The sequence below is a fragment of the Pyrus communis genome, chromosome 5, assembly GCF_041283825.1.
Source record: "Pyrus communis isolate YQ-2024b chromosome 5, ASM4128382v1, whole genome shotgun sequence".
Taxonomy (NCBI): Eukaryota; Viridiplantae; Streptophyta; class Magnoliopsida; order Rosales; family Rosaceae; genus Pyrus; species Pyrus communis.
In genome coordinates, this window is record NC_142569.1 from 8393183 (window position 1) to 8417682 (window position 24500).

Sequence of the window (24500 nt, forward strand, 5' to 3'; positions counted from 1 at the left end):
GTAAACAAACGTGTATTTGCATTTCATTTTACTTCGTGCACACTTGATGACATTTCAAATTGTATTTGTTGCAAGATAAAATATTGAGGAAACTTGATATAAGTTTAATTTCTTTTAATCAATGTTAGGAATAGTCCAGTTTCTTCAAATAAGTACAATTTCTTAAATTCAGGATTATTTTATTATCAATAAGTATTATTTATTGATAAGACTTTATTACACAAATTAATTTCTTTTTAATTATCTCTTTATTTATTTTTTTTGTTATTTTTATTTTGTTCTTGTGTTCCAAACCCTATTGATAATTATTATTATTTTATAATCAACCTCTATCATAGGTACTGTTTAATGTATCTTATTTGTAGGTATTATATTTTTGTATTTTGTAATTAGGTTTCATATCTCACTTATAGGTAGAATATACGTTTAATTTTCTATCTACCTCCCTCCCTCTTATTATTACTAACCCATTATGAGGCTAAGTTCATCACCTCTCTCATAGTATAGATAATATCGTTTAATAAAAAATAAAAAAATTGTCTATCTACCTATGCCATAGGCTTTTTATTCATAGTCTACCAATAACATAGATTAATTGTAAGGAAAACTAATGAAAATGACTTGAAAACTTTGAGTTTTAATGATAATGACAAAATAAAGAGTAAAGTGAATAGTATCAGGTTTGACTTTTTATTGTAAAAATATGGTTTTTTTGTTAAAGTGAACAGTACCGCGGCTTTTTCGTTAAAACTCCCTTAATTGTATTACCTTTTTTTTTCTTTTGATAATATACCTTTATCACAAAAGTTAATGAATTTACATTTTTTTATCTAAAAAGACAAAATTGAGTAATTGATACAAAAATATGTGATTAGATAATTGGACTCAGTTCTAAAAACAACCTATACTTTTTGGACCCAGATCTAAAAGCCCCTAAAATATTACTCTGTCTTTTTCTTTCAAAAAGTGGACCAGTTAATGGTTTCACTACTGCAGTCCACCATTCCGAAGGCCGGGAAGACTCACAGAGGCATTTCAGCTTCCCCCTAACTTCTATCGTGTGATTCATCAACGCCAAGAATCGAACACAGTATGTGAGCCTTCCCTGGCTACTCCTTAGGGTATAAGTACAGTGACATAGGTTGGAAACCGAAGTGACACATGAGTCAAAATTTTGGAGTGTTATTGGACGGCCAAACATATATAGTTTTAATTTTTGCGAATTAGTTTATGTAATTTATTAATTCTTGCAATTTAAGTCCAATTATTTCTTTTGTTTGTCCGACAAAATTAGAACTCTAAGACCACGTGTGAGGTGTTGTACACTTACATAATGTTCCTCTTGAATCACATATGCCACTCGTGTACTAATCCCATTAAGAAAAAAAAAAGAAGAAAATTAAGACATGTTTTTGAGTTGCAACACTTTAAACATGGATATATATATATATTTTTTTTTTATTACCAGCGATATTTCATTCTAATTTATAAACTAGTAATAAAGTGGTTCAAATTCGTTTTTGTCAAGAATCGAACCTAAAACCTCTCTCATACAAGTGAAGAGGAATATCACTAGACCGTAATTCTAAGTGGCTGCAGTTAATTGAATTGAACAATAAAAATCTAAAACAAACAAGTTTGAACTTATGAGTCTTTTTTTATTGTTAAAAATACAAAACTTCTATTCTACTACAAACAAATCCCAAAAAGAATCTTTACAACAAATTATCTCTCTCTCTCTCTCTCTCTTAAATACTCGGTCTCCATTTTGTTTGGGATATATTAAATTCAAATCTCATAAACAACAAAGTGTTGGAACAAATTGTTGTTTACAATCAATCAGATCATAAATATTTCAGTAAGCTTCAACCATTGAAATTGATTCTTTAACAAAACTAAAAATAAATGTTGTTTAAAACCTTAAACAACCCTTGTTCAATAATTATAGCACCAAATTAAAAGCACAAACTTCTATTCCACTCTTCCTGTCTGATTTTATGTATCAAGATGGTGCTAACTTAGCATTGTTGTGCTCAGGCCTGTGAGTAGTATCAAAGTCGACATGAACGAAAGCTCGTTCTACCTCAGGAAGGTTTTCGATCTTTTCCTGAAGCGTCTCTCCGATGTTATGTGCGTGGCTGAGAGACATGTCTCCGGGCAAGACAATGTCAGCCTCCACAAAATAGTTGCAGCCAAAAGTGTATGCTCTCACCGTCTCAATGTGCTTGATCTCCTTGTCATGGTTCCATATCAGATATGTCAATTTTGCCAAGTACTCTGCTGGTGCTGTCTTCCCTATCAGTGACCACACATTATCCATCACTGTTTTCGCCCAATTCCCCATTGTGTACAAAGCAATCTGCATCCCATTGCGTTTCGAAATTCAGTTACTTAAAATGGTTCAGGGTTAAGTACTTTTTCATCTTTGTGTTTTGTTCGGATTTTCAATTTTGGTTTTTTCATATCGGTCAATTTGGTCTCTGTGTTTCAATTTGTTAGCCTTTTCCGTCTGGTATGACTGTTAATACGCGCAAATGGACCGCACAAAGGCCCACACATCAAAATAGACCGAAAAGGCCACAGCCTACGTACGTGCGCACAGCAGGGTCAAGAGGATAACAAACAAGGTATTGCAGATACGTGGCCTAATTAACAAAATTAGGCGTTAATAGGCTGAATTACTTACAATGATAGCTCCAACAGGATCAAGCCACCAGTATAACCTGATTGCTAAAACTGCGGCTGCAAGACCAATTCCATTAGTGATGACATCAAACAGATGATCTTGAGCGTAAGCTCGAACAATTTCGTTCTTGAATCTACGACAATACACCATCAACACAAACTTCACAACTGTTGCAGACACCATTATCCCTATCATCCATTTTTCTTTCACTGGATCCATATCAGGTTGAGTCTGCATGAAAAAAACTATATATTACAATCGCCCTATCGACAAATGTGATGCTAAAAATTTAATTCGACATCTTGCGCTCAAGATTTCTTGCGTTACAATCAACTAGTGGACTCTTGAATACCTTCGCGAGAAGTTGCCGCCCAGATTCAAACAATATTTGTAGTCCAAGAGTTGCCATTACAGATGCAAAAACAACAATACCCTGCAATGCATTTGAGATTTAGTGCATGAAGTACAGTTAGAACTAATTGTCAGAAAAATTAGGATTCATATTCTCATGAACATAATCCTACAAAATCATTGATTTATTGTTGATTCAGTGCCATGAGATTGAATTTCCAATGTTCTCTCAATTGCTAACCACCGAAAGATCTAACGTACATCAGTATATGAAATACATCGCAGAATTTAACGGCTACAACTCGCTCAAGATTACAAGCACAAGGAATTCAACGGATGAATGGGATCCACTTAGAAGGCACTTTATTCTATGCATTGATGTATAGTAGAAGGACTATACTTACCACAGGTTGCATCCGGGTTTTACCAATCGGGTACCGATACGGATTAGGTTTTCTCATTGCATGAGAAGTGAACCAAAGAATGAAGCCTGACAAGAGGTCTAAGAGAGAATCCAAAGTTGAAGCAATTACTGCCAAAGATCTGCTCTCAACCGAAGCATAAACTTTTGCCAGGAAAAGCACCAAATTAGCCACATTAGATGCATATATTGCCATCCTTTCATCTCTTGCAAGTTGGTTCACCTCATCCTGAAACCAAAAAATTCAAACGGTCCCAAAATTCAATGCAACAATTAAGAAAAAAGCTTGTGCTTGAAACGTATCTTCTGAAATGGTCTTCTAAATTGCTTTAATCTACAGGGAGGGGAATTTGAACTTGGATGCAAGGTGACGGGCAAAATTTGATTGACAAACTGGCCTAAAACAACGAAATTAACGACAAACCTGTGTTAAACTTCCAGGCCAAAAACCCATCTCAGAAAATGAGTCTATCTCGTTGAATCCTTTGAGAAGTTTATTCTGCCTCTTGTAATATTGTGCAATTTTTCTCTGCCTCCCTGTGATGGAATTAGAGATAATTTCAATGCTAATTTGAGTTTAATAATATGAAAAGGACCTGTGAACTTACTTAATGAGTTCACAAAAGAGCCAAGGCCAAAGTAAGAATCCATGCTTCTCTCAGCTGGAAGGTTGAATCCATCCATGTTGAGCCTCCACGATGCCTCAGTTGGCACTGTCACAGTCTCTCCCGTCAAGTCCGGCGACAAGAGCTCAGTCCGGTAATCCGAAGATTCCGTTCGAAGATCTGCCACCATGTTTTCTCAGCAGAAAGAGTTTGCTAGGAAGACAATGAATTGCAGCTCAATATATAAAGAAAAACACGGGCAAATAAACAAATACGGCTTACTTTACTAAAATGTAAACTAATCCAAGTGAAGAAAGAATTTTTTGGAAACTTTGAACAGCTATTTAAATCAGTAGATAAAGCATGTAAATTGCCGGTCAGATGCTACACAAACTCTTAAAACTGGTAATTTTATAGTCAGTTTTCAGAGATTGGAGATTAGTTTTATTTATAAGAGGTGACTTTTCGTGCAAGGAATATGTGCCGACTATAAGTTGATTAGTCTATATTAAATGTGTGTGGAAGGAACCATGGTATCCTACTTGGGGTATTCGGTGTGCGTGAAAAGTGCCTTTGATGAGAATATATTTCTAAATTCTAATGCCATGGGAGAAGATCTTGTGTCGGGAGTCGTCAACCAACATGTATTTGCATTATTGTATTTCATTTTGTGCAACGAGAGAGTCATGCGTACACGTGTATACGTAATTTTTTTTTATTTTTATATATATTTATTAAAAGAGGACAATCGGTGACAAGTCACGGTTATCCTTCTATTCCGGGAGGTATTTTAGCCTTTCCTGGCCATAAGTCTAGCTTCCATACCAACAGTAGGTTTCGAACCCAAAACCTCTAGTTTTTAATTTGAAATAAGTCTCGTAATCTATCTTTTACCGCTGAGATAAATACTACACTTCATGATAAATGTGTCGTGACATATTTTAGAGCTTTGGAGACCGAAGTGGCACACAAGTCAAATTATTTCTTTCGTTTTTCAGACAAAATTAGAACTCTAAAACCTTGTGTGAGGTGTTTTACACTTCGACAATGTTCCTCTTAAATCACACATGTCACTTGTGTGCTTTCCATCAAGAAAAATAAAAAAGAGTAATACTAGGGTTACTAAAGTTTTTAAATCAAATGATGTGGTTGTAGATGATTGAATTATTAATTAAGTGTTGATTAACATACTTATTTCTTATTGGTGACATTTCATTGGTCTGCAAATTTGATTTATAAATTTGATCTCTCTAGCATTACCCCAAGAAAAAATGAAGAAAATTAAGACATGTTTTTTTGAGTTGCAACACTTAGTAAATTACAGGAGTTTAATCACAGATATTTTGTTATTACAAGCGATATTTCACACTAATTTACAAAAAACAGAGGAGAGAGAGTTTGAACTTGAAACGTAATGAGTTGAAGAGGAACAAAGTAGAACTTCGACCAAGTTTCAAAGATCAACAATGAGCCTATTGGATCTTTACTCTCTGGCACCAAACAATTCTGGACCAGCTTTATTGGGCTTAGTTGAATAGACTTTGATATTGGGCCAATTGAGTCTGAACGAAGCCCAACTGTAGAACTGATGGATTCATTGCATGGGCTGCTTAGTTCGCAGTTAAAACCTAAAATAAACCACAAGTTTGAACAGTCATTACTTACAAAATAGGCATTTGTTTTTTGTCAAAAATAATAAAGTCCTGCATTGAGTGCCCAAGGGTTCGCCAGTAGGGCAAGCTAAGGAGAGTGACCATGGACCATTTTGTAGTACATTTAGCTTTCACAGTTTGATTCACAACGGTCATTACACGCTAAAGGTTGTCATGCCACATTTTGTGAATCGTTAATACATGTGACTTTCGTAGTGGACTTCATACACATTTTTAAAATGTATCTCACACGAATTTAATAGTCAGCACACGTTAAAAGTAATTATGTTGCATATTTATTATCGATTATAAAATGTTAAATACGTGACCTTTACTATGCATCTTCATCCGTTTTTAACGACCAACACACGTTAATAATAATCGTGTCACACATTTATATCTGATTTACAAAACTTTAAACACGAAACGCTCACGGTACATCCAAACGCATTTAACGCCCCGCTGTTCGTCGCCTTGGAAAAAAAAGCAGTAAGAAAGAAAAATGGAAACAAAAAGCAAAAAGCAAAAACAAAACAAAAAACAAAAAAGAGAAATAAAAACCAATTAAAAACACAATATGCAGGGAACCCAGACCCCATCGAGAGATAGATACAGAGGGATTCTTCTTCTGTATTTCTGTGTGCTTGTTACACAGAAACTGAGCAAAACCCTAGTTTTCTCTCTCTAAAAGCAGTTCAAGGTCTGCGATTTCATCATCGTCCACCTCAAAGATGGTGAGTACTGTCTATTTTTTTCAACTGTATTTTCAAATTCCACGATTTTTGTGTCAAATTTCTTCGATTCTCACTGGTTCGGTTTCATGTATGCTTATGGTTCCTGATCAGTCTCTCGCTTCTCTAGGGTTACTTTAACTTTAACCTTTTACTGTTTCACCTTTTCATGATTTGTTCTGCAAATTATAGCGACTTTTTCACTTGGCTGTCATGCCAAAGTTTCAATTTTTAATAAAATTTCATATTTTGAGAAGCTGGGAGAGCTGAGAAAAGGGATTAAAAGATGTTGGATTTGAGAACGTACACTAGTTAAGGAGTTTTCGGGTTTTTTCGGTTGTGAGATTAGTTAACAAGAGGCTGTTGGTTTTTTAGGTTTTGAGGAAAATTGATGCAAAATGAAATTTATGGCAGGGGAAAACCTCTGTTGATGTGAATTTGAAGAAAATTTGGTTTTGTTTTGCACTTTCTTGACGAAAGAAGTAACCTTTTGTGGTTGGTGACACAACATAGAGATCATTACCCACTGTTTCATTTTCCTCTTATAAGATTACCCACTTTTCAGTTACATTTTTGCAAAGATTATTTCTTGGATGTTGATATTATGCTAATCATATGCATTCGTTTGTATTTGCGTGTACACACTTACATATACCTGAATCAATATGCGCATAGTTTGGTTTTGTTATCTCTTTCTCTGCTTCACCTTTGATTTTCTTTTTGACAGCACAAGTCGGGTAGAGGCCAACGCGAAAAGCTCCAGCAGTTCATCATGATAACTGGAGCGAGGTAATCCGAAAAGCTCCAGCAAGTTCTGTTTTTCTTCAGTTCGCGTCTTTAGATCAATGGCAGTTTTGCTAGCTTATGCATGTTATGCATTGATATTTAGAGCACCATTTAAAACCAGTTGACGTTGTATGTTCAATAGTCAATCACGAAGATTTTAAAATTTTACATGTAACTCCAACATATTTTTTGCCTTTCTAAGGGACGTGTGTTTCTGTTGTGTTAGATTTGGTTGAGTTGAGCAGTTTTATTCGTCAGCTTGTTTATGTATCTTTTGAGTTGAATTGGATTAATTGGCTGCACACGCATATGTGCTTTGTATTAGACTGGTGGCGTGTTTTGTACCTTTTTCACTCCTTACTCTTGAGCAGTTTTAGTGTGATTCTTGGAGTGAGAAGTCTAACTTCCCATCATGTGCAGCGAAAAAGTGGCTTTGCAGGCTCTGAAGTCTAGTGATTGGCATCTTGAAGGAGCGTTTGATGTATTCTACAGTCAGCCCCAGCTGCAAACACATACTGATTCTAGGCATTTGGAGGAATTATACAATAGATATAAAGGCAAGCTTTACCTTTCCATTTACTCTTGTCCTCAATCTTAGACATTAGTGTCCATCTTTTGTTTCACATTCATAGCAAATTGAAATGACAGAGATGTAAGTCAGTTTATAAATTCACATGCATGTGGTGTTATCAAGTTTGTAATGGATGAATTTGGCTGGAATCTTAATACTTTAGTTGTGAACACGAGATTTTTGAATCTGAACTTTATATAAATGTTTTATATTAAAAAATTAATGGGATTGTTTTTTTCTTCAAGCTTTTCATCAGCTATGTCTTACTCAAATATGTATTCCGATACTGGATTTGGTACATACTGATGAACTTGATGATTAGCGATAATATTGCATGTACAAATATAAATTTATCATTTGTGATAAGTGATAGCATTGTACCTAAAATCAAATGACCCTTCAAATGTTTCTCTCATCCTTTTTTCTTTTTTAATTTTTAAACTAAAGTTTATATGGTTAGCAGAATTTTCTTTTCACTGATAAAATAGTTTTTTTTTTTTTTATCCAGATCCACGTGTTGACATGATACTTGTTGATGGTATCAGCCTCCTTTGCAATGATCTTCAGGTAACTGTTTGGTGCAGATAGTAACTGTCTCAGTCATTTGTCTTTAACATTATTGTTTGTTTCTTATGATTGTTTAATTTCAATTTCTTGTTCTTTTATTTTGACTGACATGCTAGCCTTCATTATTTGACAGGTGGATCCTCAAGATATCGTCATGGTACGTATATTCAAATAAACCTTTTTCTGGTCAAGATGTGCATGCCTACGGAGTTCCTTTCAAGTCTGCCAAATTACTATTTAGGCAACTGAGAATTCAATTCTAGGAAGTTCTGTCCATTTGAGCTAAAGAACCTTTTTGCTTGAAAATCCAACAGAAATTCTAACAATTTTAATAAGATTAGGGTAGATATGGTGGTTTTCTGACTGGGGCCTATTACAGTTGTGGGCGCAGTCTAACATAGATTTCTAGGGGATTAAATGTTACATTGACAGGATTGGAGACTAATGTTTAGCGGGCTAAAATTTTGGGACATTGGTAATATTTAGTTTGAACTGTATAAAAGAGAAATTGCTATGCAGGTAATGAAGAGGTTGTCATATGAAAAGTAAGCTTCATGAAAATCATATATATGGTACCAATTTGATCGGTTAACTTTTGTTTTTAGTTTGCATACTTTTTTTTTTTTCAACCTATCCGTGTGACTTGGCTGGTGATTTTTGGTACAATGGGCTGTTGATGCAGTTAGTTGTTTCCTGGCACATGAAGGCAGCTACCATGTGTGAATTTTCCAAGCAGGAGTTCGTAGATGGATTAGAATCACTAGGGTAGGTACAAAGGGTTTAGATGTTTATTACATTCTTCTAGACCTCATATATAATACGTACATAGTTTATAACCATGAGAGATTCAGTTAACAGAAGTTTGTGTTATCTGATGGCAGGATAGATTCTTTGGACAAGTTCCGTGAAAAGATACCATTTATGAGATCCGAGCTGAAAGATGAACGTAAGTGAAATGTGATTATAGTTTTAGTTAAGTAATTAGGGTTTAGGGTGATTTTAACATTGTTAAGTGAAATCCAATCTAACAATTTTAATAAGATTGGTTATTTGTGGAAGATACTCGTGATTTTAACATGTATTTTTGTTGAAATAGCTCGACTGTTCTGTAAAGATTATTGATAATTTTGCAAGAATACCTTTTCATTGCTGAAATGATCTTTTGATTTTCCAGAAAAGTTTCGAGAGATATATAATTTTGCTTTTGGCTGGGCAAAAGAAAAGGTATGTGCTTTTACTTTTTACTTTACTGCATGAAGATTTTGATTTGTTCTATTCTAGACAGTGCTTACCTCTCAAACTTGATAGATAAAACTAGAAAGAATTCCTTGATATATATTCTTGATGGGTGCGAATTTGGACTTGAAACATGTGCATGAAAACACAATTCATAACGTATTCAACCACAGCTTCAGGAATAGTCTGTGATGCATATGTCATACTTCTGATGATAGATATAGTCTTCATGTTCAATAACTTAACAATAAGATTATTATTTTTTTTAATTTTAATTTTCTGGAATAAATAATTATATCTGTTAGAGTTTCTAATATAAATTCGGATATTAATATGTGTGTGTGGGCGTGCGCGTGTGCTTTGTGTTCATGTTCATATACACGTATATTGCTTCATTTTCATTTCAGGGTCAGAAATCTTTGGCATTGGATACTGCAATTGGAATGTGGCAATTACTGTTTGCTGAAAAGCAGTGGCCGTATGTTGAACACTGGTGTCAGTTCTTACAGGTAAGTTACAGAATTTAGTATTTGTTGAAATTAGCTACACTCGCTGGGCTTGCAATAATCATTTATATTATCCAATAGGAATCATTGCCAATTTTTGCAACTCCTTGAGCGTGATGAATGTTTAATATGAATGCATATCTCCAATGTGCACCACAATTTATGACCAAGTAGTTCTGATGAATTTTTACAGTTTCTATGCAAAATGGAGGCTTCATGTTGTTACCTTTAGTATGATAACTATATGATAAAAGAAGTAAAAAAAACAAAAAAAGGCCTACTTGGGGGTTCCAAACCTTGATTCCCATATGTATGTAAGGCGAAGGTGCTGTGATGAACGCAGGTGAAGACTCAGGGGCTGGGCCCTGGTTTGAGCCGTTCTTACATACCCGGGTGGAGCCCAAACGAGGAAGGTGTTAGTGGTTTATCATTAGGTCCATAAAGCTAGTCCGAAATCTGCCATTGTTCCACCAGTGGTGTATAGGCCCTTATCAAAAATTTAGTCCTAACATCATTCTTTTACGAATCATTGTCACACCTGTTACATCTTAAAAAGTATGTTTGCATTGAAATGGCATTATACGTCCCAAAGTGATTGGGAGAAATACAAAATTACCCGGAAATATTATCTTGATATATTTGTGTTAATATATATTTTCTCTCCTTGATTCCATCATTTCAGGCTCGGCATAACAAGGCAATTTCAAGGGACACATGGTCTCAACTATTGGAGTTTGCGAGGGTAAGATATCAAGCATCTATGTAACCAAAACAAAACCCGAACAAGGCTACCCTTTTTCTTACCTTTTTATTTCTTTGGTTAACTTGATATTCCGTGTTTGTAGGCTGTGGATTCATCACTGTCAAACTATGATGCGGAAGGTGCCTGGCCATATCTTATTGACGAATTTGTCGAGTACTTGAAGGAGAACGGAGTAATCCAAAAGGGTTAATTGCCTGCCTGAATGGAGCCAAAACAGTTTAGGACTGCTTGAGTGGTGAGTGAGGAGTTTCTCTCATCTGCATTACTGTAATTGAGTTGTGTTGCACTGTAATTGAACTCGGTTCGTCTTCAAAACGAGACGGCCAAAACCTGGAACTCTAAAATCTAAGATTATATTTTACAATCGGTTAGATGGTTGACCTGGATTGTGTATTATCTAGTACAATATTTGCCTCTTTGTTTCGTAAAATATCTAGTACGATGTCTGGATGGGTGAAGCCAGTGTTTACATTCTGTCTGAACGAAAATGAAACTTGTATCAACGAAAGGAGAGATACCCTCATGCAATCAAAACATGTCACGTGGTGCTTTTATTGACAAAGAATTCATTTTTTGAACATGTGGCAATCATTTATTAAACAAGTGACGTCACGGGGACTAAGCATCAGTTGCAAGAGGAAATCGGAGAGAACCAAGAGAATGAAACGTAAGAAGAGAGTTGCAAAAGGCCATCCGCATATTGTTTACAAATGGCTACCTATAATTATAGAATATCTGCCCTCCATATCTTATTTTATTACTGGATCTTTTTTATTTCCCTCAAATCAAACGATATTATCTACATTAAGAGAAAATCTCACAGTGGGATAACAATAAGGTGGTTTTAGTTTGCCTTTGACAAAAATCGAATTTAAAACCTCACTTACAGGTGAAGAGAAAAAACCACTAGACTGTGGTACTAAATAATTTTTCTCAAATCTTACTCATTTGTTTATGCTCATTAAACAGCATCCAAGCACAGAGACACTTCCACACTTTTTTAAGTCATAAAAAAGCAAAATTCTATTTGCCGTCTTTGTGTGACAAAACAATATCGTTTTGCAAAACGTTACTAACGTGCCCTAGAATTTTGTTTTTCTTTATTTCCAAAATCCCAGAGGTCAAATTTTAGATATAAACTTGGTGATGTTTTTACATTCTAAAATAAAAAAACCTTCTTCTTTGTTTTTTTCTTGTCAAATGATATAATAGTTAGATTTGATATTAGATTAAAAAACCAGCAGGATTTGAATCCATACCGTAATGTAAGAGCAACACTCCTCAAAAGAACGTCTACAATTGTTAAAGTAGAGAGCTCTACATTTTTGCTCCACACTTTCGTGCTATATATATGAAGGCCCAGGGGGCTTTTAAGACATACTTGTTAAGAAAACATATGCAACTTGCTAAGCTTGCAATTGCAAGACATGGAGATCAACATGTTTTTTGGGCTCGTGTTGTTGGTCTTCCCACTCCTCTTGCCATCAAGTTCTCTCACTCTCATTGCACTATATAACAAATTTCATTTTTCTTCTTGTAGTTTCATTCTGTTAGCATCGTTAGTTCATTCCGTCAAATGAGGAATTTCATAATTTTGATATTTATGGTTTATCAATTTTACTTTTTTTTTTTTTTTTTTTTTTTTTTGTTGTGTGTATTTTCTTTTTGATTAATATGTATTTGTTTAATTTAGAGATGGTGATGCAAGTTGGGGCGATGGAGTGTAAGTATAGGAGCTGTCCATTCAGAGGGAGTACTTCGATGACGACAAGTGCTACATAATTTGCCAAAGTGAGGGTTTTGAGCGTGGCCAATGCGAAGGGATCATACGATGTCATTGCATGTACACTAAGATTTGTGGATCTCCCCTCCGGGAGAACCACCGCGGTATGGCGAAGAACCTCCTCCTCCTTATGGTGAAGAACATCCTCCACCGTATGGTGAAGAACCTTCACCTACGTATGGTGAAGAACCCCCCACCTCCGAGTGAAGAACCTCCCCTTCCGTATGAAGGAGCTCTAGGCGCGGCGGTGAAGATGGAAGACGTGGTGGACATGCATGGGGTGGTGAAGTGGCGGAGACGAGAAGGAAAAGTCGTTCTAAAATGGCTGTTCCCCATATGTGATTGTACTTTGCAAAATAATTATTTTATGTTCATAAATAAAGTTTCTGTAGCTGATTATCTAATTAGTGTTAATCAGAGTTCCTACAGCTTATTGCTGATTATCTCTAAATCCTAATAGGTTGAGATAAAAATTGATGGTCCAAGGATTACCACAACTCTTTGCCAATATTCAGTAGACTTTCATGAGTTTCAGCATATATATCCAATACCTAACTGGGCTAATTAACTTACCCCAATAATTTAATTAAGAAAATTAGAGATCATGTCTTATACCAAATTTTAATGTCACAAATGTGACCTCACTAAAGCTTTTTTTTTTTTTTTTTTCTTTTTTGGTGGAATAGCAACGGCAGACTTTCAGATTGTAATGTTGATGGTACTGTTCTACCTCCCTGACTTGTAATCTGTGATCTCGCTAAAACTGAACCGGAGTTTTCGAAAAGGAAAATGAGTATCACATAAAAAATCCATACATGTAAATCAAAACTATATGGTGTTGGGTAAATTACAAAGAAATTACAAAAAAATTACAATGAAATAAAATTCTTGTAGACAATTAGGTTGAAGCGCGAGTATCTCGTGTTTTTAACTAGACTCAAGCTCACTAAAGTTTGAAAAAATCCGGTGCAATAGTATATCTCTTAACTTGTCTCTTTCAGGATACAACAATCTAATTGTGTGAATTAAACTTATCTGCACCAAAAAAAGAGTCCAAAAATCCACCACACGAATACCATTTTTTGGCCAGTCAGAAAACAATAAAAAGATGGAGGAGAACAAGACTCGATCTTAATCTTTCACCGTTCCACTTGATGACAAGTAAGAACAAAGAATCACAGAAGGCCGTCCGGATATTGTTTACAAAGGAAACCTAAACTATATACAATATCTCTCCTCCAGATATTATTTTATTACTGGATCCTCACTTTTTCCTCAAACATTATTCATTTACTACACACATAAAACAGAATCCGAGCACAAGCCAAATAAAAAAGACGACACTTTTCAAGTCAAAGGGCTTAAAATTTTTGCTTTTAGGATTTAGGGTTTATTAAATTTAATTAATTGTAAGGTGTTAAAGTCGATAAGCTTCCACACTTTCGTGCTATATATATGAAGGGCCATGGAAGCTGTTGAATACATGCTAAGGAACCATATGTAACTTGGTAGGCATTCAACTGCGAGACATGGAAATCAACAAGTTATTTGGGCTCATATTGTTCGTATTCCTTCTCCTTTTGCCATCAGGTTCTCTCTCTCTCTCTCTCTCTCTCTCTCTCATACTCGGAATTTGCTTTTCGCCCTTAGTTCATTCCGGTAGCACTAGTAGTCCATTCCATCAAATGAGCACATAAGTTGAGGAACAAATCAACTTAGTTTACGGATTATAATAATAAAGTGAAAACAGAACAAAATTGTAACAAAAATAGTGATGAAAGTCAAGATCCAAGTAATAAACTACATGGAACTCTTAGTGCATTTTGATGCGATACGAATGTGACACACAAATTAAACCCTATTTGTGACAATTGTAGTAATGATGTAAGTAGGGATCGTTCTAACCGGGGATTAACTAGGGGTGCTAAACACTTTAAACCAACTCAAAGAAATAAAAATAACCTTTAAAACACTTAACTCACTTAAAGAAAACTCGAAACAAGTTCACAAGACTCAAAATGAGCTAAAAACACAATCTAAAACATAATTGAACCAATTAGATACTCTAAGACAATTGGGGATTTGGTTTTGTATGAAAATCAAACAAACAAAACAAGTATGTAAACTAGGCAGATTTGGAGGAATTTAAAGGTGTTTGTGACTCCAAATACTTAAAAACCAAAATAAGACAGATTATAATGACTAAGACTTAACAAAATATGGAGGGATTGTGTTTGGATGAAATTAAATTAAATGGACAGATTATAAAGAAAACAGATTGTAGAACAAATTGTGATGAATCAATGGATGATGGAATAGCTAAGGGGTTCTTCTCCACACATGAAATATATGCAACGTAAGTCAATTTCCAGTTATCAATTCAATAAGTTATGAACCTCGACGCTCCAAGTTAATTAGGTCCGCTTAAATTAACCTTCAGATTTCCCTAGAATCATTGAATTGGATGAATATGCATCGCAATCAAATTATTCCTAACAAGTTCTCTATATGAACAGCATGATAAAGATACAAGTTAGAATCATTACGTTCTTTGGAAATCATAAGCATCGACAAGGCATTTGTAACTATGAAAAGCATGATACTCTTGCTAGGAATCTACTTAACATGATCGTGACTAGCGACCTTCACTACTTGTGAATATAAACTCATAACGATTAGGTGAAACAAACTTATATCCTAGCACCAAATTCAAGCATGCAACTTAAGCGTGCATTCTCAATCAACATACAAGAATGAGTTCTAAATCAAACGGTTAAGCAAATTGTATTCACGACTTATGCAACGATAACTGGAAGTAATCAACTTATTTCACATATATAATCATGGTTTCGAATACACCCTTAGCCAAAGGGGGTTTAGTTCCTCATACGTACAAGACAAAGATAAGTAAATTTAACCATTGAAATCAAGGAAAGGAAAACACCTAAAAATTCCAACAACTCAAACTTGAATTGTATGAACGTTTAGGCCCTCTTCTCCTCCTCTTTGTTGCGGCACAAGGTCTAAGGATAGGTTTTGGGGTGGTATTTGTATGGAGGAATGGATGTGTGATGGTAGGGTAGTGTTTTGGAGGGATGTGGAGTGGTTGGAGGGCACGGCAATGGAGAGAAAAGGTGCAGAAAATGGCTGCAATTAAGGGGGAAAAGCTGGAATGGGTATGAAATGCACGGCAATGGAGAGAAAAGGTGCAGAAAATAGGATTGTTTTGTGATTGATGAAGTGTGTATGAATGCATGGTTTTATAGGGAGAGAATGGGAGAGAATGTGAGAGAATGTGGCTGAATGATTAAAGAGGGAATGCATGTGGAATGACAGCTAGGTTGGTTGGTGGAAAGCTGGAATTAGGGGTGAATGTGCACGGCAAGGTGTGTTATATAGAAATGGGAGAAAATGGATGAATGATTAAGAGTGCATGTGGGTGAATTATAGAATGGGAAAGCATGTGAGTGACAGCTAGGGTGAATGGTGGCTGCAATGATGAAGTTGGATGGCTGGAATTAGGGGTGAATGTGCACGGCAAGGTGTGGAGAAAGGGGTGAATGGCTGAATTAAAGAATGGGAATGAATGGAAAAACAGCTAGGGAGTATGGAAGTGTGCGGCTAAGGTTAATATAATGTGATGGTGGCTTAGATTGGTATGAAAAAGGAAGGTGTTTAAGTAGTTAGAATAGGAAACAAAGCCCTTCCTTGCATGGCAAGGAAGGGAAACATAAGGGGACACACGGCATGGCTTAAGGTTGCAAGTTTTGTGACCTAGAATAGGTAGGATCCTTTGTTATTACTGAAATATGGAATCATTAAGGCTTAGGAAAGATTAAACACAAATAGGAAATCTTCTTTGACTAGGATTCCTCATTTGATTAGGAATCCTCTTGTGATTAGGAATCCTTCAATTTCGTCCATTCCTTTTGCTCCAAACATAAGCTATCCATTCCAAGTCCAATTTTGCTCCAAAATGCATCTTTTTGCTTCCTTAGCCATATGAACCTAAAAACACACGAAAATGGCTTAAACTACTAAAACAACTATGAATTAACAATATAAATGCACGAAAACAAGCTAAGTAAGTCGCCTAAATATGCTCCTATCACATTTTAGCCCTTTATGTATCTATGACTTAGTCCATTCCATCAAATGAGCACAAAAGTTAAGGAACAAATCAACTTAGTCTACAGATAAGAATAAAGTCAAAACAAAACAAAATTATAACAAAAATAGTGATGAAAGTAATCCAAGTAATAAACTACATGGAACTCTTGGTGCATTTTAGCCCTTTATGTATATATGACTTTGTTATTAATATTATTTTTCGTTCTGATTAATTTTTATTATTTGTTTAATTTAGAGATGGTGATGCAAGTTGTGGCGAAGGAGTGTAAGTATAGGAGCCGTCTATTCAGATCGAGGGATGTGCTTCGATAACGTATTATTCCTTCTTTTCCACAACATCTCCCACTTTTTGGTTTTTTATGTTTGTTACAGATAAATTTGAAGTCTATCTCTATCACATGGATAGATTATTAACACTTGATATCTTAACCAAAAAACCGAGAAAAGTATGGGTAGATTATTTACACCACTTTGGCCTGCCACATGACATTTTCGTCATGTTAAAGAAATTGATTGTTAAGAATACTTATATAAAGATATTTAAAACAATTCATTTTACTTAAGATAACTGAAAGCCTTGCCACTTAGTACTACGGTCTAGTGATATTTCTCTTCATTTGTAAAAAGGTCTTGGGTTCGACTCTCACCAAAAGCGAATCTAAACTCATTATTGCGAATTCATTGTAAGGCTAAAACCTGCTCTCTTCCCCTTAGGGTAGATAATATAATTTTTTCAAAAAAAAAACTGAAAGCCATAACCGGTTACGATTGCCATAGATGATTAATGGCTTAGATCATCTTTTTTTTTTTTTAGTACAACAATATATTTTATTCTAAAAAAAGGAAGAAGTTTGGTTAAGCTATATATGTAATAAACCTAATTTGGTATCTACATATACACTCCTCCAATCGATGAAAGCCATTGTAAACTTTAGATCCACCAGTAATCAATATCAATATCAGAGTGTGGATCTGAATAGATCTTCTATAATTACCAAATCCTTAAGTAAATCCATGCTACTAAAAAGTAGGGTTTTGGAAACCATACGTGACGTGTGATTTGATACTTTGTATACATATAAATAGAGATAAACAGGCTACACATATACATCATTGACAGATAGAAAATAACATTATTGGTAGAAGGTAAATTAAAATTTTGAAGATTAAGACATGGAGAGGAAACTTTGGTCTTGTTTTGTTCTTTATATATGATCATCCTTATAACTTCCCGTAAGTCTCTCTCTCTCTCTCTCTCTCTCAATTCAAAAATAGTTACATATATATGCTAATATGCATTAGAATTTAGTTAAAAGGTTGGAATACTTATTGATTATATGCAGGAGAGACAGTGAAGCAAAGATTTGTTCAGTGCCAAGTAAAACGTTCAAAGGGATATGCATCATACAGAGGAACTGCATGGTGAGATGCCACAGCGAGGGTTATGGTTCACATGTCCTATGCCGGTGCATGTGCTATAAACCTTGTGAACCTGGATCAAACTACTCATGAAATTTCATGAATATTAATTTTAGCTAGCTCCCCTTCATTAATCTTGATATATAAGATGTATAAAGTGTCTCATATCATGAAGAATCATTGAGATTAATAATAAATAAAGTCAGTGTTTGAGTTTTAATTTTTGTTAGTCTCTTTTAATATTAATTTCATTCTAATTTGACGTGGTTACATGAGTAAACAATTTAATTTGAGAACTGTTTGATATTAATTAACATTTCAAAACAGTTATCGTACACTATTTAATTCTTTTATTTTTCTCACCGATAACGAGTGCATAATGATAAAATAAAACACACAAAAAATACAAATTATCTCGTTTCATGAACAATGAAGCGAAATCCCATTTTAAAAATTCTTATATAGGATATATATGGTTTTTATATATGATCGATCATCTTTTCTTAAGGTCACACTAGCTACTAGAGAGAATGAAGGTAGCATGCATCAACACCTAGATCGAATTATGGTGGGTTTGGCGCGCATCTCTGAAACAAATCTTGCCAACCATGACAATCGATGGCATCACAATAGTCGTGGCAGGAACACGACCACCAGTTATACCACGTGCACCACCCCGTCACGTGACCCTCCTCTTTGCAATTTTTTTTGCACTCGACGTTGTGCATATGGGTAAAACATTTTCTCCCACCGCCCCATGTTTTGCTATCGTCGGTCCTGCATAAGTCCGTTGGTGCCGCTGCAATTTCTGCATTAAGTTTAAGTACCATAAGAAACTACAATTAGTTAATTAACCCTAAGACTCTTTTCAGCATTGAAAACCCTAAACTCAATTTGATTAAGTTTATTGGAAGAGGCGCTCTTCATTACGTAAAAATTTAATGCATGAAAAAAGATTGAAAGAAAAAAAATTAATTAAAATGTGTACAATTGAATTTCAACTAGTAGATGATCGGGTTGAAGTCAAGTTAGATTTGGGCAGATTTTTACTTTATTAGATCGAACAGGAAACCAGATTGAGCATGGGTGGATTCGGGTTGCACCCTATATATATGGAGGGAGGAGCGATATCGCTAATCACTTGTTTGAGCCCGTTCCACAATGTACTCTCGTGATTCGAATCGTTCAAATTTAATTTAGAATATCATTGCTAGATCATCAACGGAAAAATTTATTCAATCGAAAATCATTCGGCTCCTCAATTATTATTGTGAACATTTCATTGCTTATCGACAACTTTGACGTCATCTATTGTCAAGCAATAATTAGATAACAACTTCTGATTGTAGTGAATTTTTGCATGCATGATCTTAATTTCAATAGTAACCTAAAAATTGATCGGGTCATATTATGCAAAATATTTTTCGGTAAGTTCAAACAAATGATTAATTTCATATTAAAATACTAACTGGTTAGAGGTTGAGTGATCCCTCTATATATTTACTTAACAGTGTACTCATCTTTTCTTTCTATATAAAAAAAAAATGGGAAAAACTGTATTAGAGATTATTTTCCTTCCATGTTCTACCTTCCCTCTACAGATACAAAAGAAGGAAAGTGTAAAATTGGTAATGAGAGAGACTTACGAGAAGTTGAGGAAAGAAGCAGCAAGAATATGAAGCCAAACAGCCTTGTATCCATGGGTACGTGGCTAAATGTATTCTACTCTGTATTTTTCCAGCTCTGAGTGCAATATAATTTTGATATAACTTGTTCAACGTCGAACAAAAGGATCGAAGAGAAACGGTAAGCACATCCTACAGAGAGAGAGAAGAGAGATGGAGGAGAAAATGAATCTTTCATTCATTCAGTAAGAGTCATTACAAATATGAAAGATTATATACTTCTTAGCTAACTAACTAATGTAATAACTAGACTTAACTAATAAAGTTAATTAGCTAATTACAACTCAAACTAACAAATAATAAAACTAACAATAATAAGTTAATAACAAAAAGGTTGAGTTTGAGATGTACTAGTAACTTCCACACATGCTACTCATGGAGGAGAGAGATAGAGAGAGAGAGAGAGAGTGATAACATTAAAATAAAATTCCCATAATACTCATGACTTTTAAAATAAATACTAAAATTCATCAACTTCCGAGACATTAGTTTACTAATTTTTTTTTTTTATACAAATTTAGTCTTCCTAACATTACTCATATCATCATTTTAATTCTTTTGGTTGAAAAGAGTTATTTTAATATGAATAATGCTAAAGAAACTCTCTCAAAAGTGGGACTTTCTGTGGCTTTCTGCCACTTTATGTTTCAATATATCTGGCACAATTTGGCATGGGAATTATGCAAGAAACATGAGGTCACAGGAAGTCTATAAAGAATTCTGCTTTGAGAGAGTTTTCTTAACATTTTTGTTTTAGTATATAGTAAATAGATCATACAGGTTTTATTTTGAATATCCGCAACATTTAAAAACAAAATCAATTAATATCGTTTAACTTAAATGCAATGCTAATAAATTTCAATGGAGAAGTATAACGAAATATTTACGCTAAAAGGTGGAAGGTATATAGGGCCTAATGCATACAATGAGTCACCCATAATAATTTGGTATCAAAATCGTTATATATCTATATATATATGAGTTGGACCTAAAATCTCAAGTAGAGATAAATACGACAAGACTATAGTACTAATTAAATAACAACTAATCACTAATTAATATACTAGTTACCGACTAAAAAAATATAAAAACATTCACTAATATAGGCTCTGGGCGGATGGGTGGCGTTGGGGAGAAAACTCCCGATTTCACATAATATAGAAAAAATCAGGACGGGGAGGAGGGTTTGAGAATTGGACTTTAACATGGAGTGGACAATAAAAGGAAAGCTCAATTTTTTTTTACTTCAAAATTTTTTTTATTTTTTTTAAATGGGACAAATGGTGGCAAGCCACTGTTATCCACTTTTTCTAGGGGTCTGGAAGACTCACAGAGGCATTTCAGCCTTCTCCTAGCCACAAGTCTGGCTTCCACACTAGCAACGGATTTCGAACTCGAGACAAATATATGGTAAGTGTAGCATTATTTTAGAGATAGACCCTACTTTTATTTTAAAGATAAAATAAATTAGGGTAAAGTACAAAAAACTACCTCAACTATTGGGGTCACGACAGTTTCATACCTCATCTTTTAAAATTGCCAATGTCATACCGCATCTTACGAATTTGTGACAATGTCATACCTCCGTCAAATTTTCTGTTAGTTTTTCTGTTAAACGCTGACGTGGCAAAAGACGGGGACCACTTTCTATTAAAAAATTATTAAAAACTAAAAAAAATATTTAATATTTTTTAAATATTAAAATAATAAATAAAAGTAAAATTTAAAAAAAAAAAAAAAAAGGTAAAGTACAAAAAACTACCTCAATTATTTGGGTCACGACAGTTTCATACCTCATCTTTTAAAATTGACAATGTCATACCGCATCTTACGAATTTAGGACAATGTCATACCTCTGTCAATTTTTCTGTTAAGTGCTGACGTGGCTTGATTCGTGACCTACTTTCTATTAAAAAATTATTAAAAACTAAAAAACAATTATTGAATATTTTTTAAATATTAAAATAATAATAATAAAAAGCAGAAGAAAAAAAAAACCCTCATTTCGTCCCTCCCCTCCCCCCTCCTCCCTCCTCTCTCCTCTCCCCATCTTCATCTTCTTCCCCCACCTGCAAATCCCAACAAAAAAAAAAAAAAAAAATCCAATTTGTCTTCCCCCCACATCCACACTCTTTTCCCTCCTGCAACCCAGGAAAAAAAAAAAAAAAAAAACCTAGATCCCGTCGGCGGGAAGATGGGTGCGCAGAGAAGGTGGAGGATGGGTGCGGAAGAGGATGTGGAGAATGGATGAAAGTGGTGGATTTAGGGTTTGATGGGTTTTCAAAATTTTTTTTTTTTCCCTTCTTTTTTTCCTCTTCTTCTTCTTCTTCCTCCTTCTCCTTCTCCTTCTTCTTCTTCCGCAGGGGGTGTTAATGGGTTTTCAAATTTTTTTTATTTTTTCTTCCTCTTCTTCTTCCTCCTCCTTTTCTTCCTCTTCTTCTTCTTCCTCCTTCTCCTTCTCCCTTCTCCTTCTTCCGCGCCGACAAGGGGGATTTTTTTTTTTTTTTTTTTCCTTCCTCCTTTTTTTCCTCTTCTTCTTCTTCTTCCTCCTCCTCCTCCTCCTTCTCCTTCTTGTTCTTCTGCAGGGGGTTGTTGGGTTTTCAAATTTTTTTTATTTTTTTGGGTTTGCAGGTGGGGGGAAGAAAATGAAGATGGGGAGAAGAGAGAGGAAGGGGGAGGGGGAGGGGAGGGACAAACTGATGGTTTTTTTTTTCTCTACTTTTTATTATTATTTTAATATTTAAAAAATATTAAATAATTTTTTTTTAGTTTTTAATAATTTTTTAATAGAAAGTATGTCCCGAATCAAGCCACGTCAGCACTTAACAGAAAAACTAACAAAAAAATTGACAGAGGTATGACATTGTCACAAATTTGTAAGATGCGGTATGACATTGTCAATTTTAAAAGATGAGGTATGAAACTGTCGTGACCCCAATAGTTGAGGTAGTTTTTTGTACTTTACCCTTTTTTTTTTTTAATTTTACTTTTATTTATTATTTTAATATTTAAAAAATATTAAATATTTTTTTTAGTTTTTAATAATATTTTATTAATTTTTTTAAAAGAAAGTGGTCCTCCTCTTTTGCCACGTCAGCATTTAACAGAAAAACTAACAGAAAAATTGACGGATGTATGACATTGTCACAAATTCGTAAGATGCGGTATGACATTGTCAATTTTAAAAAATGAGGTATGAAACTGTCGTGACCCCAATAGTTGAGGTAGTTTTTTGTACTTTACCCAATAAATTAATATGTGATAAGTGTAGCATTACTCTTTTTGACTTTTTATTACGTTTTTAGCAATGCTGAAATAACAAGATAAGATGTAGTATGGAGACGATGTGTTGAGTAAGAGATTGTTAGATCCAAATAATTAAAATTACCTTTGACAAGAACAAAATAATTAAAATGACCGTTTCTTAAGTAATAGAAGATAAAACACTAAAAAACTCAAAGGACGATGATAGAAAAGTTCAGATCAAGATACTTAATCAATAACATTTTAGTAAAGTAAAAGAAATTAATTTGAACAACGTTTGGAAATTAATACGTTGTGTTCGACCAATAATTTCCTTCAATTCTGAAAAGAACTGTATTAGTGAATTAGATTGGAGTGAAGCTGCATGCATGAGTGTTCGAATAGTATATATCCTGGATCCAGATGGCTGTTCCTCCATGTACATGCACATATATACTCTTCTGCACTTGACAACGCATATAGCCGAACCCACACATGACCACACCTGGCGAAAGCCATTGCAAATTTAGATCCACCTGTAACCAAAATTCATTTTTCTTTATTATCAGATGTGCTGATGAAATCTATGTCGATATAAAAAAGTAGGGTATCGAAACAATACATGACGTGTGCTTGGAAGCTTTATATATACCCGTCTATACAGATGCAATGTTGGAAGAGAGAGTGATAATATTGGTGGTAGAAGGCACTTGAAAATCTGAACACTTAAGTCATGGAGAGGAACTACTTTGGTCTTATTTTGTTCTTCATCATCCTCTTAACTTCTAGTAAGTCTCCATCTCTCCCCCCTCAAAATTTTATACATACAGTTGTAACACGTGACATGGATCGAAATTAGCATTTTGATGAATTTTAACATAATTCTAATTAAGTAGGATGTAGTCAAATTGTCACATAATCTTTCACATATATATCTTCGAAACTTGGAAAGTAATTAATAGTTAACTGAAATTTGTAATATTTTTGTACAGACGAGATGGTGATCCACAGTGAAGCTAGGGTTTGTGATGTTCCAAGCAAAACTTTCAGAGGGTTATGCTTCAGAGATACCCATTGTATCGTGAGATGCCACAGTGAGGGTTACGGTTACGGCAAATGCTCCCATGTCCTGCGTCAGTGCCGCTGCCTAAAGGCTTGTGGGCGGCTAGCTGAAAGTGAAACTACTCATGGAACTGAAACCTCACCATAAATTAAGCTCCAGACGTCGATCTCATGTCCTGAATATATTATAATTAGATAAATAATCAGCCTTATTTTGGCGTCGCCCGGACGTCAAAAATATAAAGGCCAACTTTGTAAGTTGTTCAAATCGAGAACTCCTTGGTAACTCAAATACATATGAA

The 24500-nt window shown here is 34.6% G+C and overlaps 2 protein-coding genes across 2 annotated transcripts; one reads left to right on the forward strand and one right to left on the reverse strand.

Annotated features, from left to right (window-relative positions):
* Nucleotides 1-1742: 1742 nt before the first annotated feature.
* LOC137726912 (metal tolerance protein 10-like) lies at nt 1743-4446 on the reverse strand. The gene is made up of 6 exons (XM_068465863.2): nt 4067-4446; nt 3883-3995; nt 3442-3687; nt 3039-3119; nt 2687-2917; nt 1743-2359 (listed from the first exon to the last, which is right to left on the reverse strand). Exons 1-6 carry the CDS (start codon nt 4251-4253, stop codon nt 2003-2005), a joined length of 1215 nt encoding a protein of 404 aa, XP_068321964.1. The 5' UTR covers nt 4254-4446; the 3' UTR covers nt 1743-2002.
* Nucleotides 4447-6225: 1779 nt separating this feature from the next.
* LOC137726171 (uncharacterized) lies at nt 6226-11305 on the forward strand. Its single transcript, XM_068465051.2, has 11 exons — nt 6226-6449; nt 7174-7235; nt 7653-7789; nt 8312-8370; nt 8504-8527; nt 9053-9135; nt 9252-9316; nt 9545-9594; nt 10014-10115; nt 10795-10854; nt 10958-11305. Exons 1-11 carry the CDS (start codon nt 6447-6449, stop codon nt 11063-11065), a joined length of 753 nt encoding a protein of 250 aa, XP_068321152.2. The 5' UTR covers nt 6226-6446; the 3' UTR covers nt 11066-11305.
* The last annotated feature ends 13195 nt before the right edge of the window (nt 11306-24500 follow it).

Excerpts from the sequence above, each read along its gene's own strand:
- LOC137726912 (XM_068465863.2), bottom strand. The coding sequence starts at position 4,253 with ATGGTGGCAGATCTTCGAACGGAATCTTCGGATTACCGGACTGAGCTC. Across the intron at positions 3,688-3,882 it reads GGCCTGGAAGTTTAACACAG|GATGAGGTGAACCAACTTGC; the intron begins GTTTGTCGTTAA and ends TTTTGGTTTCAG. Across the intron at positions 3,120-3,441 it reads AAACCCGGATGCAACCTGTG|GGTATTGTTGTTTTTGCATC; the intron begins GTAAGTATAGTC and ends AATGCATTGCAG.
- LOC137726171 (XM_068465051.2), top strand. Across the intron at positions 9,595-10,013 it reads TTGGCTGGGCAAAAGAAAAG|GGTCAGAAATCTTTGGCATT; the intron begins GTATGTGCTTTT and ends TTTTCATTTCAG. Across the intron at positions 10,116-10,794 it reads ACTGGTGTCAGTTCTTACAG|GCTCGGCATAACAAGGCAAT; the intron begins GTAAGTTACAGA and ends CCATCATTTCAG.